Here is an 18,796-nt window from a genome sequence, read left to right on the forward strand (position 1 = left end):
AGCAGGAGTCTTTCTCTGTTTAAACACTCAAATAAAAAAAAACATTACTAAACCATGATGTGGTAACATATTATCATCTATACACAGTGACTTTTCAAGAAATGTCCAAAAACCTCTCCACTAACCTGCAGCTTTACTGATAAAACTATATAGTGTATTAACTATCTGTGAAAATTGGGATTCAGAAAACATATCCTTAAGTATTCTGATTTGTTTTCATCCTATTAAAAAAAAAATTCATCACACAGATATATAAAAAAGGGCTTTCACAACTACTGAAATATATTTTAAAATGTTTGTACAGTTGACTTAGTCATTTACATTTTGTGTGTTAGAAAAAACCTGACACCCTGTATCCTTTTTAGGGTCGAGCCTGCGTCGCATGCACTTGCGCATGCGTTTCGCTAAGCGAGACGCTTTAGTAATTAAAAAGGGCTCGGAGCCCTGTCCACGTCACGCCAGTGTTTGTCATTGGCTTGTGGGCTTGCCTGTTAGAATCTGCTTGATTTCATTAGTGGAAGGCATGCATACGTCATGCCTTTTCAGGTGGATAGCCCTCCTCGAGCGCATCGACCAAGTACAGAAAACATGCAAGGCTCGCTGTTTTCTGTCGGTTCGTTGACTACTTTTTCTCTATTTTCCCAGCGCGATCTCGCTTGGCAGAAGTCGAGCGCTTTACATAATATCGACCCTGTTTCACAGTTAATTGCATTTTTTCCGGTTAGTACATAAATGCACTTTTGCCGATAGGTTTCATTACCAGTGAAAAGTCGGGTTAGGAGTTTACAACGCTATCAGCTCTAACATGAGCAAACGCGAGACCCGTTGCATTGCAAATGCTTGTTATTTTACATTCTAAGCAGCAGTTTACACAGTTCACTTCACAAAGCCCTGGAACTCTGCAGTCAGAAGAAAAATTAATTGTAAGAAAAGCTGACTTTTGACCTCTGTCTGTGAACACAGAGCAAATGTGACATAAGGACAAGATTTAGAGACATCTTTTATAGCCCCCCCCACCCCCGCTTTTCAACTGAACAGAGCACCTGTTCAGTGTCAACTTGCCAGAAGGGATGAGTACCTGTTACAAGTAGCTCGACCTGATCAAATAAGACTCACCAATACAAAGTGTTTTTCGAGCCCTAAAACTTCTCCTGGCTGACATCATAGCCTTGAAACAAGTTTTGTTTCTCACTGCTGGGGCACTAAAAACTGATTTTAGTTTCTCATTCTTGATAACGATTTTTAGGGAAGTCATACACCCCACCGAATTATATTTAGGTCTTTCCAGAACTACAAAAAGCCTAATTAGAAACCTCACCAAGTTGAGCAGTCCACTCCTGGTGCACATAAAGCGTGTTGGAACAAGATGCGTCCTACATATTGCACAATTACTCATAGCTTCAACTTATGCAGTACTCTCATGTGAACAGTTTGCATGAAGCTTCCTAAACACAGACTCCAATAACTACAATCAAAGACTAAGCACTTTACTGGTTGTTGTGGAAATTACTGTAAACAAGGAACACGTCTACTACCAACATGGCCCAAGGTGCATAAACTATTTTGTTTTTGTGTAGATGTGTCGCTTTCTCATGAATGTACAGGAGTAATGCCAACATCGTGAATGCTAGCAGGAAGACCAGAATCTGGACAATCCTTACTCTGTAACTGGTCATGAATATTTTTCTTCAAGAGAAGGAGTCATTTTGTAACCTTAGTCTAATTCGAGTCTCACTTGACCTCAAAGAGATAGGTCAACAGACCTCTGAGAATAGTTGGAATGGGTAAGAAATAAAGCAGCAACTGCACAATAAGAATGAACTCATTGAAGATCCAACTTAAGAAACAAACTTCTTCCCAATCTTGAAAAATCCCACCAATAACAGTAAAAATATTCTTGGACACAATTTGACATCATCGCTCAACGTTAACAGAATGGAAATGCTAATTGAAACTGATCCCTAACCTACAAGGCACAGTCAATTTAATTTGATTTAATGTTATTTACTTAGGGCGCTGTCACAGCTCTGAACTATTATTCTATTTTATAAACATGGACGGATTATACAAAAATGTGACATTGCGTTATATGTAGTTGATTCAGATTAATATAGGACATACATGGATGCTACTGAATGCAAAGTACAGCAGAGGCCATCACCAATGTCGTAAATGCCACAAATATTCAAATACTACACTCACTATACCGGTTAAATTTCTCTTTCCTAATCACCATCATGTATGATGGAACCACGCATGCTGAAGACACGCATGCCTTAACAACGCAGTGCGAACAACGACCGTGTTATTTCCACACGTCTTTAAAATTATTTTTCGTTGTAAAAGCAAGCCTAGTAAAGGCATGTGTGGGTACTCTCCACCCGCCCTGAGGCCCAAAAGAGCCCTATTCCTAAAACCTTAAAAAAAAAAAAAAGAAGAAGAATGTAGTGTGACCCCTACCCTAAAATACCCAACCCCCGCCCGTAAAAAAAAAAAAATCGCCCAAAACAAGCCCTTAATCCACCCCACCCCTAAAACCTAAAAACAAAATTGTGCAACCCCTATCCTAAAATGCCCTACCCCACCATGCCCTTAATCCACCACCCACCCCTAAAACAAAAAAAAATTGTGCGACTCCCTTCCCGATAATGTTCAATCCTCTCGCCCCTAAAAACATAAATTAGCCCAACCCCTCAAGAAAAATTGCCCACCTGCGCTAAGCCCTTAATCCACTCCCACCCCTGAAATTTAAAAATAAAAGTAGCGCGGCCCCACAGCCTAAGCCTTACCCTAAAAAAATTCCCAAACACCACCTGCCCCACCAAAAAATATAGCCCGACCCCCCACCCACAGCCCCGATTCCAACCCTAAAACTAAAAACTACCCCCATCTCTGCCCCAGCCCCACTTACCTCACTACGTCCTATCTCTGATCCACTCTGCCTTTTTCTGTGCCTTAACCACGCATATGCGCAGTTCAGCACATGTATGGTTAAGGTACAGAAAGAGGCAGTCGTACTGGCAAGCGTGGTTACTTTGCGCGGGAAACGTCTGCGTTGTTCCCAACGCATTGTATAGGACGTTTTCCATTATGGCCCTCGCAAAAGGCAAACTGCATGGAGAAAGCCCCAGTACTTCACAGAATTAGAAAGGGGGAAACAAGTCGGCTGAGAGATCCAGTCCACTTAAATATGTGTGGACTTTGCTCTAATCAAGGTAATTGATATCTGAATTCCTGTACAATAATCAATAAGGATGCAGTGTTTATAGTACAAAACACACAAAAAGACTACACGGAGAATCGTAAATAGCAACCAGGGAATTAATGAGGGAGATGAATGTAGTAATGTAATCGCTAACCGGGTAAGATGACCAAATTTGTCATGAAGTCAAGAACGGTAAACTCAAACCATTAAAGGGACCATCTAGTTAATGATGTCGCAATAGGTCTCAACACCCAATAAACACCATAAAACAAAGGAATATACTAACATGTCTATTGCTTGCGTAATTTTCGAAGTAGACAAGAACAGTGATAAGTTTCTCCTCTGTCTTTAATAGAAACAACCAAATGTAACCAAATGTAATGCACCTGGGGGGAATTGTTGCACTGGGAGGTGCTGTGACCTGTAAGTATTGTGGGCTTTTAATCACACCCACCTCACGCCCCTCACTTTCACTTGTTCGTGGGCTTGCCTTTCAAAAATCCTTTTGGTAAATGCTTTACGTTTGTCCCTCCTTGGGGAGGTTTTGTTAGGTTACCGCCTTGCAGGCTAACCCTGTTACATGGATAATTGCACAACTGCCGATACGTTCGATTGTGAGCGAAATTTTTTCCTTTTGTGTCTCTCCTTCGCGCTCATGCTCATGGCGGCCGTGGTGCTTCGAATCGGCTCGCTTGTGTCAACTGTTTTACTTTTCATTTTCAATTTATGTGGCAAAAAAAATCCTGTTAGGAATTTACAACACCAATAGCTCTAACTGGAGAAAATGCAAGACCGACTGCATTGCAAATGCTTGCTGATGATAGAAATCAATCAGTACCAGTTTGTGCCAAACAGACACCATGTTTAGGTCTTATAAACCTGAAACGGGAGGTCGCATGAAATGTTGTGCATACTTGACTCGAAGAGGGTTGCTCGTCTATCACTGGAAGCATGCGAAGAAAAATAAACCTGTCTCGTACGTGTTTTTCTTTCCACTGTAATCGTAATATGAATAAAGTTATGTAAGCCTACTGAACACGTCCATGTAAAATTCCTGCACGCATTAGATCACCGTGGATTCATATATTTAAATAAGAATGAAAAATAAACACTCCACTTGACAGTAACAAGTGCCCTGCGGTGAGAATGTTACAAAGGTGAAAGGTTTACACAGAGGTTTCTACTAACATGAACCTTATGGAGCTGGCCAATCACAACAGCAGACCAGCACAATGAGTGCAGCCACCTGGATAGTGGAAGGCTAAGTAACTAAATCCAGGCGCCTGATTCCTGCCCACAAAAACAACAGAAAAAATAACATATTACTGAAAAATTTCCTGTCAAATCTCAGCTATAGCTTGATTAGCTGATAGTGTTACACGTCTTGCCCAAGGGCACAGCCTGAAAAACATCCACCAAACAGGTAAGCAGGTCATTCTAACACCAGCAGCCTGGTTGCCAAGAATGCAGGGGTTGGCGGTGACCACGCAACCACATTTAGAGGTCCTGCTGTTGTGGCATGGAATTTTGGCTGAAAGTGCTCTGGCCAAGAGGATGTCATTGAATACTGACCAGCCCACTATTTCATATCAGCATGACAGCTGTACTGGGAAAGCAAACCTAAAAATAATGCTGGTCGACCTGTCACCAGACCTTGTGAAATAAACTGAAAAAAGAGCATTAAGAAGCACTCCTGAAGGAGTGGCTTTAGCTCCCTACAAATGCTGAATTCCGCCCCAACCCCAAGTGTAGCATTTGATTGGACAGAAGATTGCTTGTATTGCACTTTTTCCTTTGTGAGAGAAGCTTATGCTCAATAGAGCAGGTCTAATTTGGGCAGGTTGATAAGTTAATGAACATGGCCAGAGCCCTGAGCTATTATGAAAAGTTACAGCAAATGCAGTAGGCTGGGCATATTCATTGAGAAAAGCACATGTTAAAGGCAAAAATGCATGTAAGGATGCATTTTTATCCCACTATGTGAAAGCGTGGAAATAAGTATTTTGTTACATGGAATCTTGCAGACTACCATATTAAACAAGGGTTTTAGTGTTGGTTAACATCTAGGACAAATCTTGTGATACACACATTGTTAGACAGTACTAGCAATGGTTATATAATGTTTTTCCACTTGTAATGTTGCACACATTTGAAATGCTGTGATCCTTAATGATCTGAGGTGGCTATGATGAAAAGCCAAGCATTAAGACTGTATGCCTCCCTGGTTCATGGGGAAAAGTTGTGTCAGATGCTACAGGCCTCGCCTGTTTATTATGAAAGGTTACAGCAAATGAAGTAGGCCTGCATGATTGTTGTGAAAAGCATTTGTTAAAACTAATAGGCCTTCAAGACAGGATTGTTATTAGACTTTGTTAAAGTTTGTATAGAAAGATATTTTACTAAATTAAATTTTACATATCACTGTTGCAAGCAAGACTTTCAATGTTCTTTGTTCCTTCTGACCAACCCTGGGGGAACAGAAGATTTGCACCTTTAAAAATCATAGTTAACCCCACTTAGGAGGAGTTACATAGTGTTATGCCACTTGTAATGTTATACATATTTTTAATTTTATGACTGTGCCAAACTATTGAAAAAAGACAAATAAATGCATGAATGCTGGAGGAGATGTGGTGAAATTTACATTAGAGTCAATATAAAGGTAACCTAGAGGATCATGCAAGATATGAGAGGTCACCTCACCCACAACTTATTGTGGCATGCTTCATCCTCGGGGACCCCTCCCCTCCACACCAGGGTAGGGTAATACCACTCTGGTGGACTCAACCAAAAAACAGAGTTCTTAAATAATCTTGTTTTAGGACAATCTCAGGAGTTCAGATGTCGAATTTAAAAACACGTAAGGATATATCCGAAAGATTTCCTTTTATTCATACGTACGTATGTATGTCTTAAAAACAAATCTGCGTGGTTCAAAGATGAGGAATAATGGTTCACCTAACCACGTCTGCCAACACACTTCGACCGATTATTATGCCTGTACATGTCAATTGTCTTCTTGAGGGCTTGAGAATTCCGGGAAACGTCCTGAACAACGTGTTGTAAACAACGTGGACGTTTCCCACGCAAGCGTAACCATGCTTGCTGGAACAACAACTGCCTTTTTATGTGCCTTAACCATGCATGTGCCAAACTACACATGTGTGGTTAGGGCACAGAAAAAGGCAGAGTGGATCGGGAGAGGATGCAGTGAGGTAAGGGGGCTGGGACAGGGGTGGGAGGGTGGCATTGGTTTTTTTTTTTTTTTTTTTTTTTTTTTTTTTGAGGGGTGGAGTGGCCAGTTTGGTATTTCGTTTTTTATGGCTTAGTGTGAGGGAGGGTCAGGATATATTTTTTTTTTTTTAGGAGTGGGGGTTTTGGTTATTTTTGTTTAGGGCTTAGGGTGGGTGGTGGGGTAGTTTATTTTTAAAGGGGTGGGGGAGGTTTAAGGAAGGGTGGGAGGAGAGAAGGAAGGATCAGGAGAGGACGCAGTAAGGTAAGTGGGGTTGGGGCAGGGGTTGGAGGTAGTTTTTTTGGGTGGGAGAATTTAGGGCTCAGGGCGGGACAGGTGGTTGGGGTAGTTTACTTGGGAGGAAGGTTTTAGGGCTCAGGGCGGATGGGGGTGTCTGGATAGTTTTGTTTTATGGGGAAGGGGTGGGGGTCAGGGTAGTTTTTTTTATTAGGGTTCAGGGCGGGTGGGGGTACTTTGTTTCTAAGTAAAGGGGTGGGGAGTTAGGATAGTTTTTTTTTTTTTTAGGGCTCAGGGCGGGACGGGTGGTTTAGGTATTAGGGGTGGGATTTGTTTAGGGCATTAGGGCGGGTTGTAGGATAGTGCCACGCATGCCGTTTTGCATGCCATTTCCACACATGCCTTTACTAGGCATGCTTTTACAACAAAATGTGTGGTAAAGGCATGCGTGTAAACAACGCGGTCGTGGTTCCAACCTCGTGGTAAAGGCATGCATTGTTCGTGCATGCGTGGTTCCATCATACAATTGAGAATTCCCTGACTACTTAATGCATATGCATTCCTCCCTTGCAAATATATGAGGCATTCCCGACTACAGTAATTAGCAACTATGTCATATTCTGGGATACCACTGAGCCTCATGGTCAACAGTCGGAGGCACCCCCCCATAGTCACAGGTTCGTCAAGGGGTAGATACAGCCTGCCGAACCCAGTCAGCACACAACCTGCCACACAGTAGTACTCTTCTATGGTCCCACATGTTACAAGCAGGGCTGGCTTCAGGGCGAGGTGAATGGTGCAGCCGCAGCTGATGCAGCGCTTAAAAGCACCTGCTGCAGACTTCCTCGTGTGATCAGCGGTTTTTGAGTAACAATAAAAATGTCAAGATAACTATGGTGAATAATATTCCTCCTGAGAGAGATCTGAGTTTTTTCTAGTGGCAGTTTTGCCTCATTATACAGTAGCACAGAGGGTTCATATGCCTGCTGCATAAAACACGTGTCATGCAGATCACAGGACTGTATTTAATTTGGTTAGCTCAAAGAGTTACTGCTTCTGTACTGCTTTATAAGTTACAATCCTAATGCAGCACAGTCACCTATGAACTGTAAAAGAGCTGCATGAAAACTGCATGGTACAGGTTACAATCTTATATTTTCGACCATCTTTCATTATCTTAATGTTGGTAAAAAGGGTTTGTTAGAGTAGAAATACATTCTTATTAGTAAAGCCAATGCCAACCACTATAGAACGTTTTAAATCCTAAATTTATGCTTCTTCAGACAAAACACTCTTAAAACATACTGCTTACTAGTATGGATGATATAGGGCTTAATTACAACTTTGGAGGAGGTGTTAATCCATCCCAAAAGTGACGGTAAAGTGACGGATATACCACCAGACGTATTACGAGTCCATTATATCCTATGGAACTCGTAATACGGCTGGTGGTATATCCGTCACATTTGGGACGGATTAACACCTCCTCCAAAGTTGTAATCAGGCCCATAATTTCTAAACCTTGTCATCCTCATTGTTTTATTTAACATTTCCTTTGGATTGACTTACATATGATTCACTGTCTCTGTATAATGTGTGTGCGATGAAAAGTGCTCACACACTCTAGGCTGGTATGAGTAGCGCTATGAAACAAATAAATGCATGTGAGATAGGGGCTGTGCAGAGATGAGGGGCTCTGTTGGAGGGTGGTAGTGAGGGAATCCATGGAGAAGGCTGCCACTAGGTGGCGCCCCAAAAAAAAAAAAAAAAAAAAAAAGATTATCGCACCAGGCACCAAAAGCTCTAAAGCCGGCCCTGGGTACAAGGACACTTTCCATTACTACTCATAATACAAATATCTTCAAGTGAGAGACCTAGACAGGAGTACTGTTTCTTTTTGTGAAAAAGAGAAATACTTGTGTACACTCTGAAATGCAATGCTACACATAGCTATAACAAAGTCCCAAGATTCTGTACATATAGCATAGGATTTCTACACGGAAACTAATCCCGTTTAAAGTAAACTGAGATGGAGGCTCCCTACTTCTGTGACCTATGTGTCCGGCTTCATAAAATGTCCCAAAACGCATTCTTTAAAGTTATGGCATTTTCCCAACCCTCTTTTGTTCAATGAGTGAGGAAAGTTCACAGCTTTACCTAGGTATTGACACTCGGATACTATGACATTGTGCCCAGGATTTTTGAGTTAGATGGTGGCAGCCACCATTTTTGTGGGACTCCCTCAGAGCATCAGCGGGTGGTTAGCAATGCACGAGCCGCTTTCAATCTGTCTAGGGTTTTTACATGCATGTTGCATGGAGGCTATGGCAGTAGGCAGCAATCACTAACACCTGGCAATGGTGTCCTCACTGGGCATTATAGCGGGCGTTCATAGTTATTGGTGTTTCAGGTAACCGTTAGTTACAACTCTCAGCTCAGGATAACTCATAGCTGCAGGCACTTCAGGTTGCTCTTATTTACTAAACACCCCGATCGCAGCCGTGATCAGACCCCTTGTAGGATAATCAGGTGACTTGGTTTGGTTGGGGAGGCTAGAAGAGCACCTCCAAATTCAGAATGACTTTCGTTACACTCCCCACTGTAGTGTGCAATTTCTCTAGGCTGCACAGACACTTGCCGGCACAGCAGTTAAGAGTTCTACTTTGCGGCAACTGTCTCCCATCAGAGGCCAACTACTGTTTACCCCTCTTTCACCAGGCCGGCAGCTCAAAGATCACAGGTAGACCTCTCAGCAATAATAAAGGCTTCAGGTAGTGTTTTCTCATCTCTGGAGGAATGGCTGTACAACACATGAACCCTAGATCTCAGGATTTCTCAGAGTACCATGAGGAGCACCCCCTTTCTTGGTCAATGAAGACATGAGAAACAAGTGACACATTCACAGGTTTTGTTCCCCGGACAGGAAACCAGGAAATCCACTGTCAAAGGTCTGGACCTGGCTTGGGGAAGTTGTTGTTCCATGTGTATTCCAACACTGTGGAGAAGATTAAGGCCTTGTCTCTGGAAGTGTTCTTCTCAACAGATAGTGATGAAGGGTGTCTTTAACTGAAAATCCCACAACAGCAGTACAGCCAAGGCTGAAGTTCTGCATCTGACTGTCAGTATCTCTCTTGGGAGCAGCACTAGGGGAAAGATAAAAGGGTAGGGCTTGCCTAAAAGAATATGCCAACTAACCTCCCTCTACCCATTATCAGCCCTGATGACAGTACTCTTGGAAACTCTGCTGGCCTTCCTCCTGATGGTGGTAGCAGCCTCTCTAAACAGTCATATGTCCAGCTTCCTAGACTTCAGTGACTAGGGTAGTTCCCTCCAAGCCCAGAATGCCAGAAATACTCTTTTTGTCCATAGAGGCTAATCCACAACCTCATTTGTGTACTATGTTGTATCAGGGGCCATCCAAAAGGGGTTCCATTGGTCTGGCCAGGAGTACACTCGAATTTCACATACATCTCTGCAAACACAACCACACACACATTCACTCTGGATATCAGTGCAGCGTTCGGGCACTACTTTCCACCAGAATTTTGCACGAGTGGGGCTGGCAAGCACCATAATCTTCATAAACAGAAAAGAAGGCCCATTTAGGACTATAAATTAAAAAAACATAAAGTACGCTGCCATCACTGCTTAATGGATGAGTCTCACAATACAGGCAGTAGTCTTGTGTCAGCTCAAGGGTATGTTTGTGCTCTGGTGGGGCTCACCAAAGCCAAGCTCCAGGTCTCGGAAACTTCCAAGATCGCCCAGCCATGCACGCGCGATGGTCGTGAACACCAGGTCAAACGAAAAATATCCTCATACCAGATATCAATCAGTTGGAGTATTTGGAGCAGGAGATGTTACCATGCAGAGGCCTTCATGTCCCAAAACGCTACCTTAATGAACCCAGAGTCCCAAGAATATATAGAACCTAAACACAAGCCAGCATATTTGTGACAGCACACTGCAGGAGGAGCCATTACTTTATTGGCGTGCAGAGCCTCCACCACCCCCACCCTTACCCACCACCCCCGAGGGCCCACTGTCCCAAAAGGCAGCTGCCAAAAAATATCGTTTGACTGCAAGCACGGAAACGATACCCCACCCCAGCTGATCTTGCAGAAGTTGGGCTTTGCAAGGAAACTACCATCGGCAAAGAGAAGAGACCACGCGGAAGCATGTTTGTATCACCATGTAACAAGAGATGGAGAGACTGGTATGTGAGCAATATCGAACAAGCGAGTATCCAGCCGTGCAAAGACGAAATAAACACAAAATTAATTTACGGTAAAACCAATGATATTACAGTAATTACGCCAGAGAGCATTATCCTTTGTTGAAAGTGCAGGTGGAAAGGCCTTTTCGTAAAACACTTTTCTACACTTCTTGTTGCATTCCTCGACCAAAAACCGGGTCAATGGATATCTGAGTTGGAGAGAGTGGGTGGGGCGGGCACCCAACACCAAAACATTCATTCGTTTGGGGGCAATCAAATATATTTTTGAACATGCACCAAAACCAGCCCTTTGAAAAGGTAGGGGAGTGGGAGCAGTTAAGGATTTCAGAATGGAAAGATTGTTCAGCGGAGTAAGACATAAAACCCATTTACTCCAGATCGACTTCCGCTGCAGGGTGCTCCCCGACATCGTGCAAAAGTTAGCATAGAAGAACGGAAGTACACACGGAAATATGAATGACCCCGTGTTTCCTCCGGGGATTCACTGTGAACCTCCAAAAAGTCGAAAAACTGCATAAATGATAGATGCTGTAGCTTCTACTTGTTATCACATATGTGTATACAGCTCAAGCCCGGTGTGTACACAGCTCAGCCCCACTATCGGCACCTGGCACAGGTCGGTCCCTGTGTGTACACAGCGCAGCCCCACTATCAGCATCTGGCACGGGTCAGGCCGTGTGTGTACACAACGCAGCCCCACTATCAGCATCTGGCACGAGTCAGACCCTGTGTACACAGCTCAGCCCCACTATCGGCATCTGGCACAGGTCAGGCCCTGTGTGTGCACAGCTCAGCCCCACTCTCGGCATCTGGCACAGGTCAGGCCCTGTGTGTACACAACGCAGCCCCACTATTGGCATCTGGCACAGGTCGGGCCCTGTGTGTACACAGCTCGGCCGCACTATCAGCTTCTAGCACAGGTCAGGCCCTGTGTGTACACAGCTCGGCCGTACTATCAGCATCTAGCACAGGTCAGTGTATACACAGCTCAGCCCCACTATCGGCATCCAGCACGGGTCAGGCCGTGTGTGTACACAGCTCGGCCGCACTATCAGCTTCTAGCACAGGTCAGGCCCTGTGTGTACACAACGCAGCCCCACTATCAGCATCTGGCACAGGTCGGGCCCTGTGTGTACACAGCTCAGCCCCACTATCGGCATCTGGCACAGGCCGGCCTCACTAGGACTCTTCCCAGTGAATCACAGACAGGGGAGGGGCATATGGTCTGCATAAGTCAAAGTTCATTCACGTGCGAGAGGTGGGAGAGAGATCGAAATGTTGCTTCTACTAGGTTGTGGCCTATCACTCCTGTTATAAGGCAGTCGCTTACATTTACAATGCTACAGCACTGCCGAGCCTAGCTCTCAGCCACACCCCTGTGATCACGGAATCATGAATGATTCTTGGTGTTACATGCAGGGCGCCTCACAGGTGCAATGATAAACGCAGGCATTGTTGTCCTCAGAGGGAAGTGATGTCGCGTGAATTTCTCCATGTGTACATATTTTTTTTGCGCTGTAAAACACCGTAAGACTTTGATTTAGAAACCTTTAATCCTGAAGCATCAAATAAAAGGGGGCTCATTCCTCATCTAGGGCAGTAAGAAGTGGCTTGGCTACATCCGAATAATCTGCCCTTTAAAATGACCCATGGCTCCAACACTGACACAAGAGGGTCATTCTTCTGCGGCAGGCAAACTATGTAAACGCTGGCCCTGCCAGTAAAACTTCAGAAATGTGGCACAAGACAGAGTTAAACAATTCAGATCTAATCTCAAGCAAACGATTTGCAAAGCCTGGCACTGTGCAAGAAGGAACCTAGACTTAATGCAGACAGGATTCCAAAGTCCACCTTATATGGTAGACTACAAGAAACCGCTACAGCCAGGAGCAGTGGCACATCATGTGTGCCCCTGGTGGTGATGGTGTTCACCCACTAGGACAAGATATGCAGGTGGCAAAAATCTATGGAAAAGATCCAGTGACGTTGAGCCAGAAAAACTTTGCATCAGACAAGTCCATCTTTGGTACCAACAGGGAAACTGGAACCTTCCCTTGTCCTACCTGGAACACTAGCGATAAGACCATGCCCAATTGATCCTTCATGCATATTGTGCCCAAGACCTGAAATTCCCTCCTGGTTCATATAGGAGTCACTCCCTCTCTTTCCTGTTCAAAAAAGGTCTCATTATGGCCTCGGTTTTCTCTCATGTGTAAAGTATGATCTTGTAAATCTGTTGTCATAAAACGCACGGATGCCCCACATTCTTAGCATCATAACTTCATCCTTCCAGAGACTATTTCTTATCCCCTTTTTCTGACATTCCCAAGTGACATACCGTGGCGGAATGCACACATGCACTCCTCCAGATGTTTGGACTTTCTGTAATCGTTATGTGGGCATGTACGCAGAAGATCTCATCCTTTTTTAGTTCAACTAAGTATCCCTTCAACAAGCTAACATCTGGTTGCCTTATTATTGCTTTTCCAGGTTGCGCAACACCCAGATTAAAAACAAAGTTGATACTTCTATTTCTCTTAAATTTACTTTGATAAATGTCTTTATTCCACTGTTTGTCCCAAATTGTGCAGTGCTGTGAGGCTCCTCTTGAGGTCTCGCCAGAGCTATATGAAAACTGTCAAATTTAAAAAGAGTAAAAGTAAACCTTGGCCCTAACTGCACAGGTCCATTTTAAAATGACTGGAGATGTGCTTCGGTACACCTTAACAGAGGAGGGATGGGAAGACACCGGACTACCTGGGCTCCCCTTGATAATCCAGGAGGGTTATCAAAGGAAGGGCCAGGACTTTCTGTGGTTAACAACGTGCTGCCGCCTCAAAAAGTCTCCCATTTAAAGACCACTCTCATTGCGAACATAAATGAAAATTACTGCTGCTGTGTATGTGAAGTGTGTTTATTAGACAAGGCCCGAAGCAGTCCACACACACTGAGCACCAAACGCCAGGCTACCTGCAGAGCACAGAAGCATCGGAGAAGAGCCCTAATAACAGTGAACCAAACACAATTTCTTCTTGATCATAATGGATCTCCTCAGACTATTCCCTCCACTTGGACGGGTATCCCAAGGCTAACTGTGGAGTAGCAGGACTGTTTTCTTGCTGGTTGTATATTTTTTTTTCAAAATGGTATATGGAACTGTTTATTAAAAATAAGTTGTGGATGAGTGGGGCCATCTGGATGGCATCCAACCATGAACATCGGTTCATGGAGCAGATAGGACAGAATAATAATCTATGAGAATGTAACAAGTCTGGTGTACCCCCTTTAGGCCCCTATTTGTGGAGCTTGGGCCGATCAAAGGCAAGGGGTGACCTGACCCCACAAGGCACCTACCACTACGCAGTAGGGAGGGAAGAGGGAAGTGGCTGGGGGGAGAAGGAAACGGGGCAGTTTGGGGCGGGAGAGAGGACCTTTTTATACCAGAATCAGCTGCTACAACAAAGATAGAGCCTGTCAGAACCTGTGTCCGTGGAGATCTCTGAGTGAGGGTCCCGGGCACTCTCGACAATGCTTACAAAGCAATACAGGAGTTTTTGGGGACGCTGCCCCATCAAGTCGCAGCCTAGCAGCGCGCTAGTCCAAATGAGTGGTCCTCTTCAGTCCCAGGTGCAGGAGGGATCTCTCAGTTCTCACAACTTCACTGACCGAACTGGCAAGGCTCGGACACAGCTGGCGAGTACAATACGCGCCTCTACGGACCCCAAAGCTCGACCCCAAACTAGCAGTTTTTTTTTTCTGTGATCCTCTTGCTTTAGCTAAACTTTTCGTACAGGTATGTTGGTGTCCGTATGCTCCGACAGATACGCAATACAGTTAAGCAATTTTATTGTTTTTCATTAAAAAAAATGAGTATACTTTGCATAAATATTTTTGTATTCACTTCGCAGCTGCCTAGATACAGAATATTCCGTATTTAGGAACGTGTTTTAAAGTACCACCGTGTACTTCAAAAGTACTGCTCGTAAAACAAGGTTCCCGGAATAAAGAGTTTGATCTTTTCACAGCCCTGTTCTGATGAGTACATTTCTGCACTTGCGTTCTGATGATGTAGACCTCATGTTGTCGGAAGCAGAAATGAGACAATTAATGTGGCAGAAACTAAGTCACACGAACGCCGGCTGCAGCAGCGCCTGTCCAGGGTAGCGGGTGCAGAGGTTTTCTGGAGCGCTGCTATCTGCGACTCGACGGAGAGTTGTGGCCTCTGATGCAGGGAACAAACAGCCCTTCTCCCTTACCTCCCTCCCTCCCAGCACCAAATCCCTGCAGCACGCCCCCCCCCCCCCCCCCCCCAGTGCGGCAACCTGTGGGCTCAACAATATGCAACCCTCCTAGCAGCCCCTGTCGGTGCTGTCCAGACACTGGTGCAGCCACAGTTCTGTCACAGGTAGCGCATGTTAGCCTTAGTCTCTTGGCGCTTAAGGACCCAAATAAGCCATCCAGTGGGACGAGACTTTAGTTCCACTCGCTAGATCCCGCAGGGTTGTTTCATCCACTCGGCTTCGGTAGAGCCCGGCGCTACATCTGCACCGACTCTGCGGAACAGATGCTGGCGGCTCCGATGTGCCTTTTTAGTGCACACGTAACATATCTGATTTATGCGAGTCAGAAGACGTGAAGTCATCCGCAATATGAAACAACCAGTGCAGTTCGCTTATCAGGATAATACCAGTGCCAGATCAAAGCCACGACGTGCCCGGAATCGTCTGCGTGGGTCATTAAAAGGGCTTCAAAGACAGCGCTGGGACTTCAACCAGATATTCCTAAAACCAACACGATCGTAGCACTGGACAACCCTGAGGAGAATTCACGTACCCTTGACTTGAAAAGGAGACTGCTTGCAACCCGCAGACGGTGCGCGCGCCTCACTCCGCGGGCTCGGAACAGGCACTGGGAACACGCACGGCGCCAGCGCAGACTCTTTCGACGATATTTGTGTTTAAGAAAAACAACTCGCAGCAGACAATGTTAGGAAACCCAGGCAGTCCACAGCATGGAAAGCGGAGACCCGCCGCGCACCGTGCCGTCCGGTCCCACTTCCACCCCTTGGCAGCCGAGAGTAAACACAGGGCGACCTGTGTGAGCCACAGAAAATAAACACGCGGTGCCTCGCTGCAAAAACGCAATACGCAACATGAAAACAAAATGTGACCCGTCACTGCCAGCCAGGGTGCGCATTTGGAGCTGCACTGCCTTCAATGCACGTAACACCCCCTTACCAAGTGGCCACATTAAAACACCCCAATAACGCAACAAGCCCAGGCGGCGCGAGTGACTTACTTGAGTGCAGCTCTGTTGGACGTGTCCTGGAGGTCGCCGGGGTCAAACAGCTGTGACTCTTTAAGCCCGAGCTCCTTGCAGCCTCGCAGGAAGAGGGAGATGTTGTCCTGGAATGAAAGAAGGCACGTTGAGCGGCTCTGTCAATGAGCGCGCGCCCCTCCCCTCACAAGCCCCTGGGCCGCGTCCAGGGCTCCTCATTCGCTGAATCCGACTCAAACACACTGCCCGCTCAGGCCATAAATCACACGCCGTTTGAAGAATCACATGAAAACTACTGAAAACTTGTTCCACATTTTAAATGTTACCATACATGCTGCATTCTTCCCGCTTCCCTCGCGACTGGCAGCAGTTTGTTTGCTTTACATATTTGGATGCGTCTGAGCGCTCCCAACATGTGCCGGACAGTCTTGGAAACAGAAGCCCCCATTTTATCCACTGTTCTGGCACAGCAAGGCGGGAAGCAGGGCCGTCCTGCCCGCTTCCTACCGGGAGACGGGACCCCACTAACGACCTCACTATGAGGCGGCCGCAACTATGCGGGGAGAAAGCGGGGGGACTTCTACAGAGCAGGTGGAAAATGTGCCTGGCAAAGCAGTGACACCCAGTAAAACTCGTAAACAGACAGGGGGTTTAAGAGTGGAACTGTAATTAAAACATTGTAATGTTGAGCGGTCCATTCAGGACACTTTAGTGGCTCAGGGCTATCAATGTCTGGTATAAGCCTTCTGCTTACACATTCCAACCTTAGTCTCTCTGTTTCTCCTTTTTTTATTTGGAGCATTTTACCCTCAGTGGGTGGAATGTTCTAACAGCCAGATAGTAGTACTTCTGTCTGTTGTCCTCCTCATAGGCCCAAACCACACCAATGTAACCCTAGGCAGCGGGCTACAAGGCTATATTAGAACATTGGAATGTTCCACTGAAGACAATGGAGTAGCTCTGGGCTTGTTATGGCGGGCATAAGCTCGGAACTCCAAAATTCCAACGTTTGTCTTCATGTTTCTCCCTTTTTCATTTACAACATTCTATCCTTCATGGGTGGAAAGTTCCAACAGCCTCACAGTCCTTCTGCCTAGGGCTAGAATCAGTTGTTTAAGGCCTTCTCCCTCGTTACGGGCCCTCACCTGCACCTCAGCCCTATAACTAGGGTTCAGGGCATTTAACAACTGGTATAGCCCTCAGCAATGGATAATAAGACTATATTAAATCCATGGCCATTCAACTGGACATCCATTCGCTGACATCAACACGCTGCTGCTGAAAACTGCCAAGAAAAGACTGCTTATTGTATTTAGGGTGTTTGCAGCACACATACCTAGCCCCTGAAAACAACAGTGTTGTAAGTAGCAAAGGATGCGATATCACAACACACCGTTGAATATAATGGATCTTAATTTGTGCTCAGCTGTGGCTAATTTTCTTACAACAGCCATTCAAGACTGCACTTACAGCCCTTGGCCCTCATCCCCTAGCCAGCCGCCTGTACACAGGAACTACCCTAAATGTGCACTATATGAAAGATTACGTTAATAAGGAATCTTGTTATTGTCATAATTTACCCACCTCAGAACCAGAAAACCGTATCCATCTAACCTGGCCCTTGCCTATGTAATGTAATCCCACCCTAAAGGGGTCTTTCACTCTCATCATCAGGTTATTGGCTGTTTGGTGCATCACTCCTACTTCAATGGAGTGGTTGCATTGCAATATATTAGGAAGAACTTTAAACCTAAAAATTGCACTCATCCACCACACTTTTGTCACATTCAACTCTTTTGTATACAGAAACGGCAATATAGTTTTTACAACAGCAGGTACTTTTTTATTGCTTTTGTCATTACTCTAGTGTTAGCATGACTATAATATAAACACATAACTGCTTTTTGATTATCACTTGATATGGCCATCTTGCATTCAGTATGTCCAGCGTTCAGGCTGTCTCGATGTGATCCACCAAAAAAACAATTAGGAGGGGTATGTATGAGTTTTGGGCACATGATCAGAATCACCAAAAACACAAATACTAATACCACGAACACCTCACTACCTCTACCTTTAACACCACACCATAACCACAAAGGTTACCACAACTACCGCTAATACTACCATCACTAATACTACTATTACCATTACCATAACCGGCAATACTACAACATAAGCACCCTAACACCAACACTACCAGCCCAACACCACCACCAGCAATACTACCATTACCACACCACCTCCACTACTAATATCACCAACACAGTACCAATACCACACTACTACACCAATATGACCATCAATACCAAATCATCACCAGTCTCAACATTACAATACCAGTAGCACTAATAGCACCAACAGTAAATATACCACCAATGCCAACATCAGCACTACAATACTAGAAGCCCTATTACCACCAACAACTAAATATGCCACTAATACCAGTATCACGTCCACTAATGCTACAACCACCAATACTAATACATACTACTATCAATACACCACCACCACAACTATTACCACAGTTTCACAAATACCACAAATACTACCGCTGCAGTACAGCCACCAACATAAAATTACACCACCACAAACATTGTGATGAATA

General features: G+C 44.9%; 1 protein-coding gene across 4 annotated transcripts in view; it reads right to left on the reverse strand.

Moving 5' to 3' along the window:
* The window catches only part of LIMCH1 (LIM and calponin homology domains 1), a 662,913-nt gene that overhangs the window by 247,375 nt on the left and 396,742 nt on the right, over positions 1 to 18,796 (reverse strand). For all 4 annotated transcript variants that reach the window (XM_069201855.1, XM_069201848.1, XM_069201843.1 and 1 more), the window contains exon 4: positions 16,210 to 16,316. In XM_069201855.1, coding sequence (XP_069057956.1) covers positions 16,210 to 16,316 — 107 coding nt within the window. The remainder of the gene's footprint in view (positions 1 to 16,209; positions 16,317 to 18,796) is intronic.

Source organism: Pleurodeles waltl, chromosome 1_2, assembly GCF_031143425.1.
Source record: "Pleurodeles waltl isolate 20211129_DDA chromosome 1_2, aPleWal1.hap1.20221129, whole genome shotgun sequence".
NCBI classification, from domain to species: domain Eukaryota; kingdom Metazoa; phylum Chordata; class Amphibia; order Caudata; family Salamandridae; genus Pleurodeles; species Pleurodeles waltl.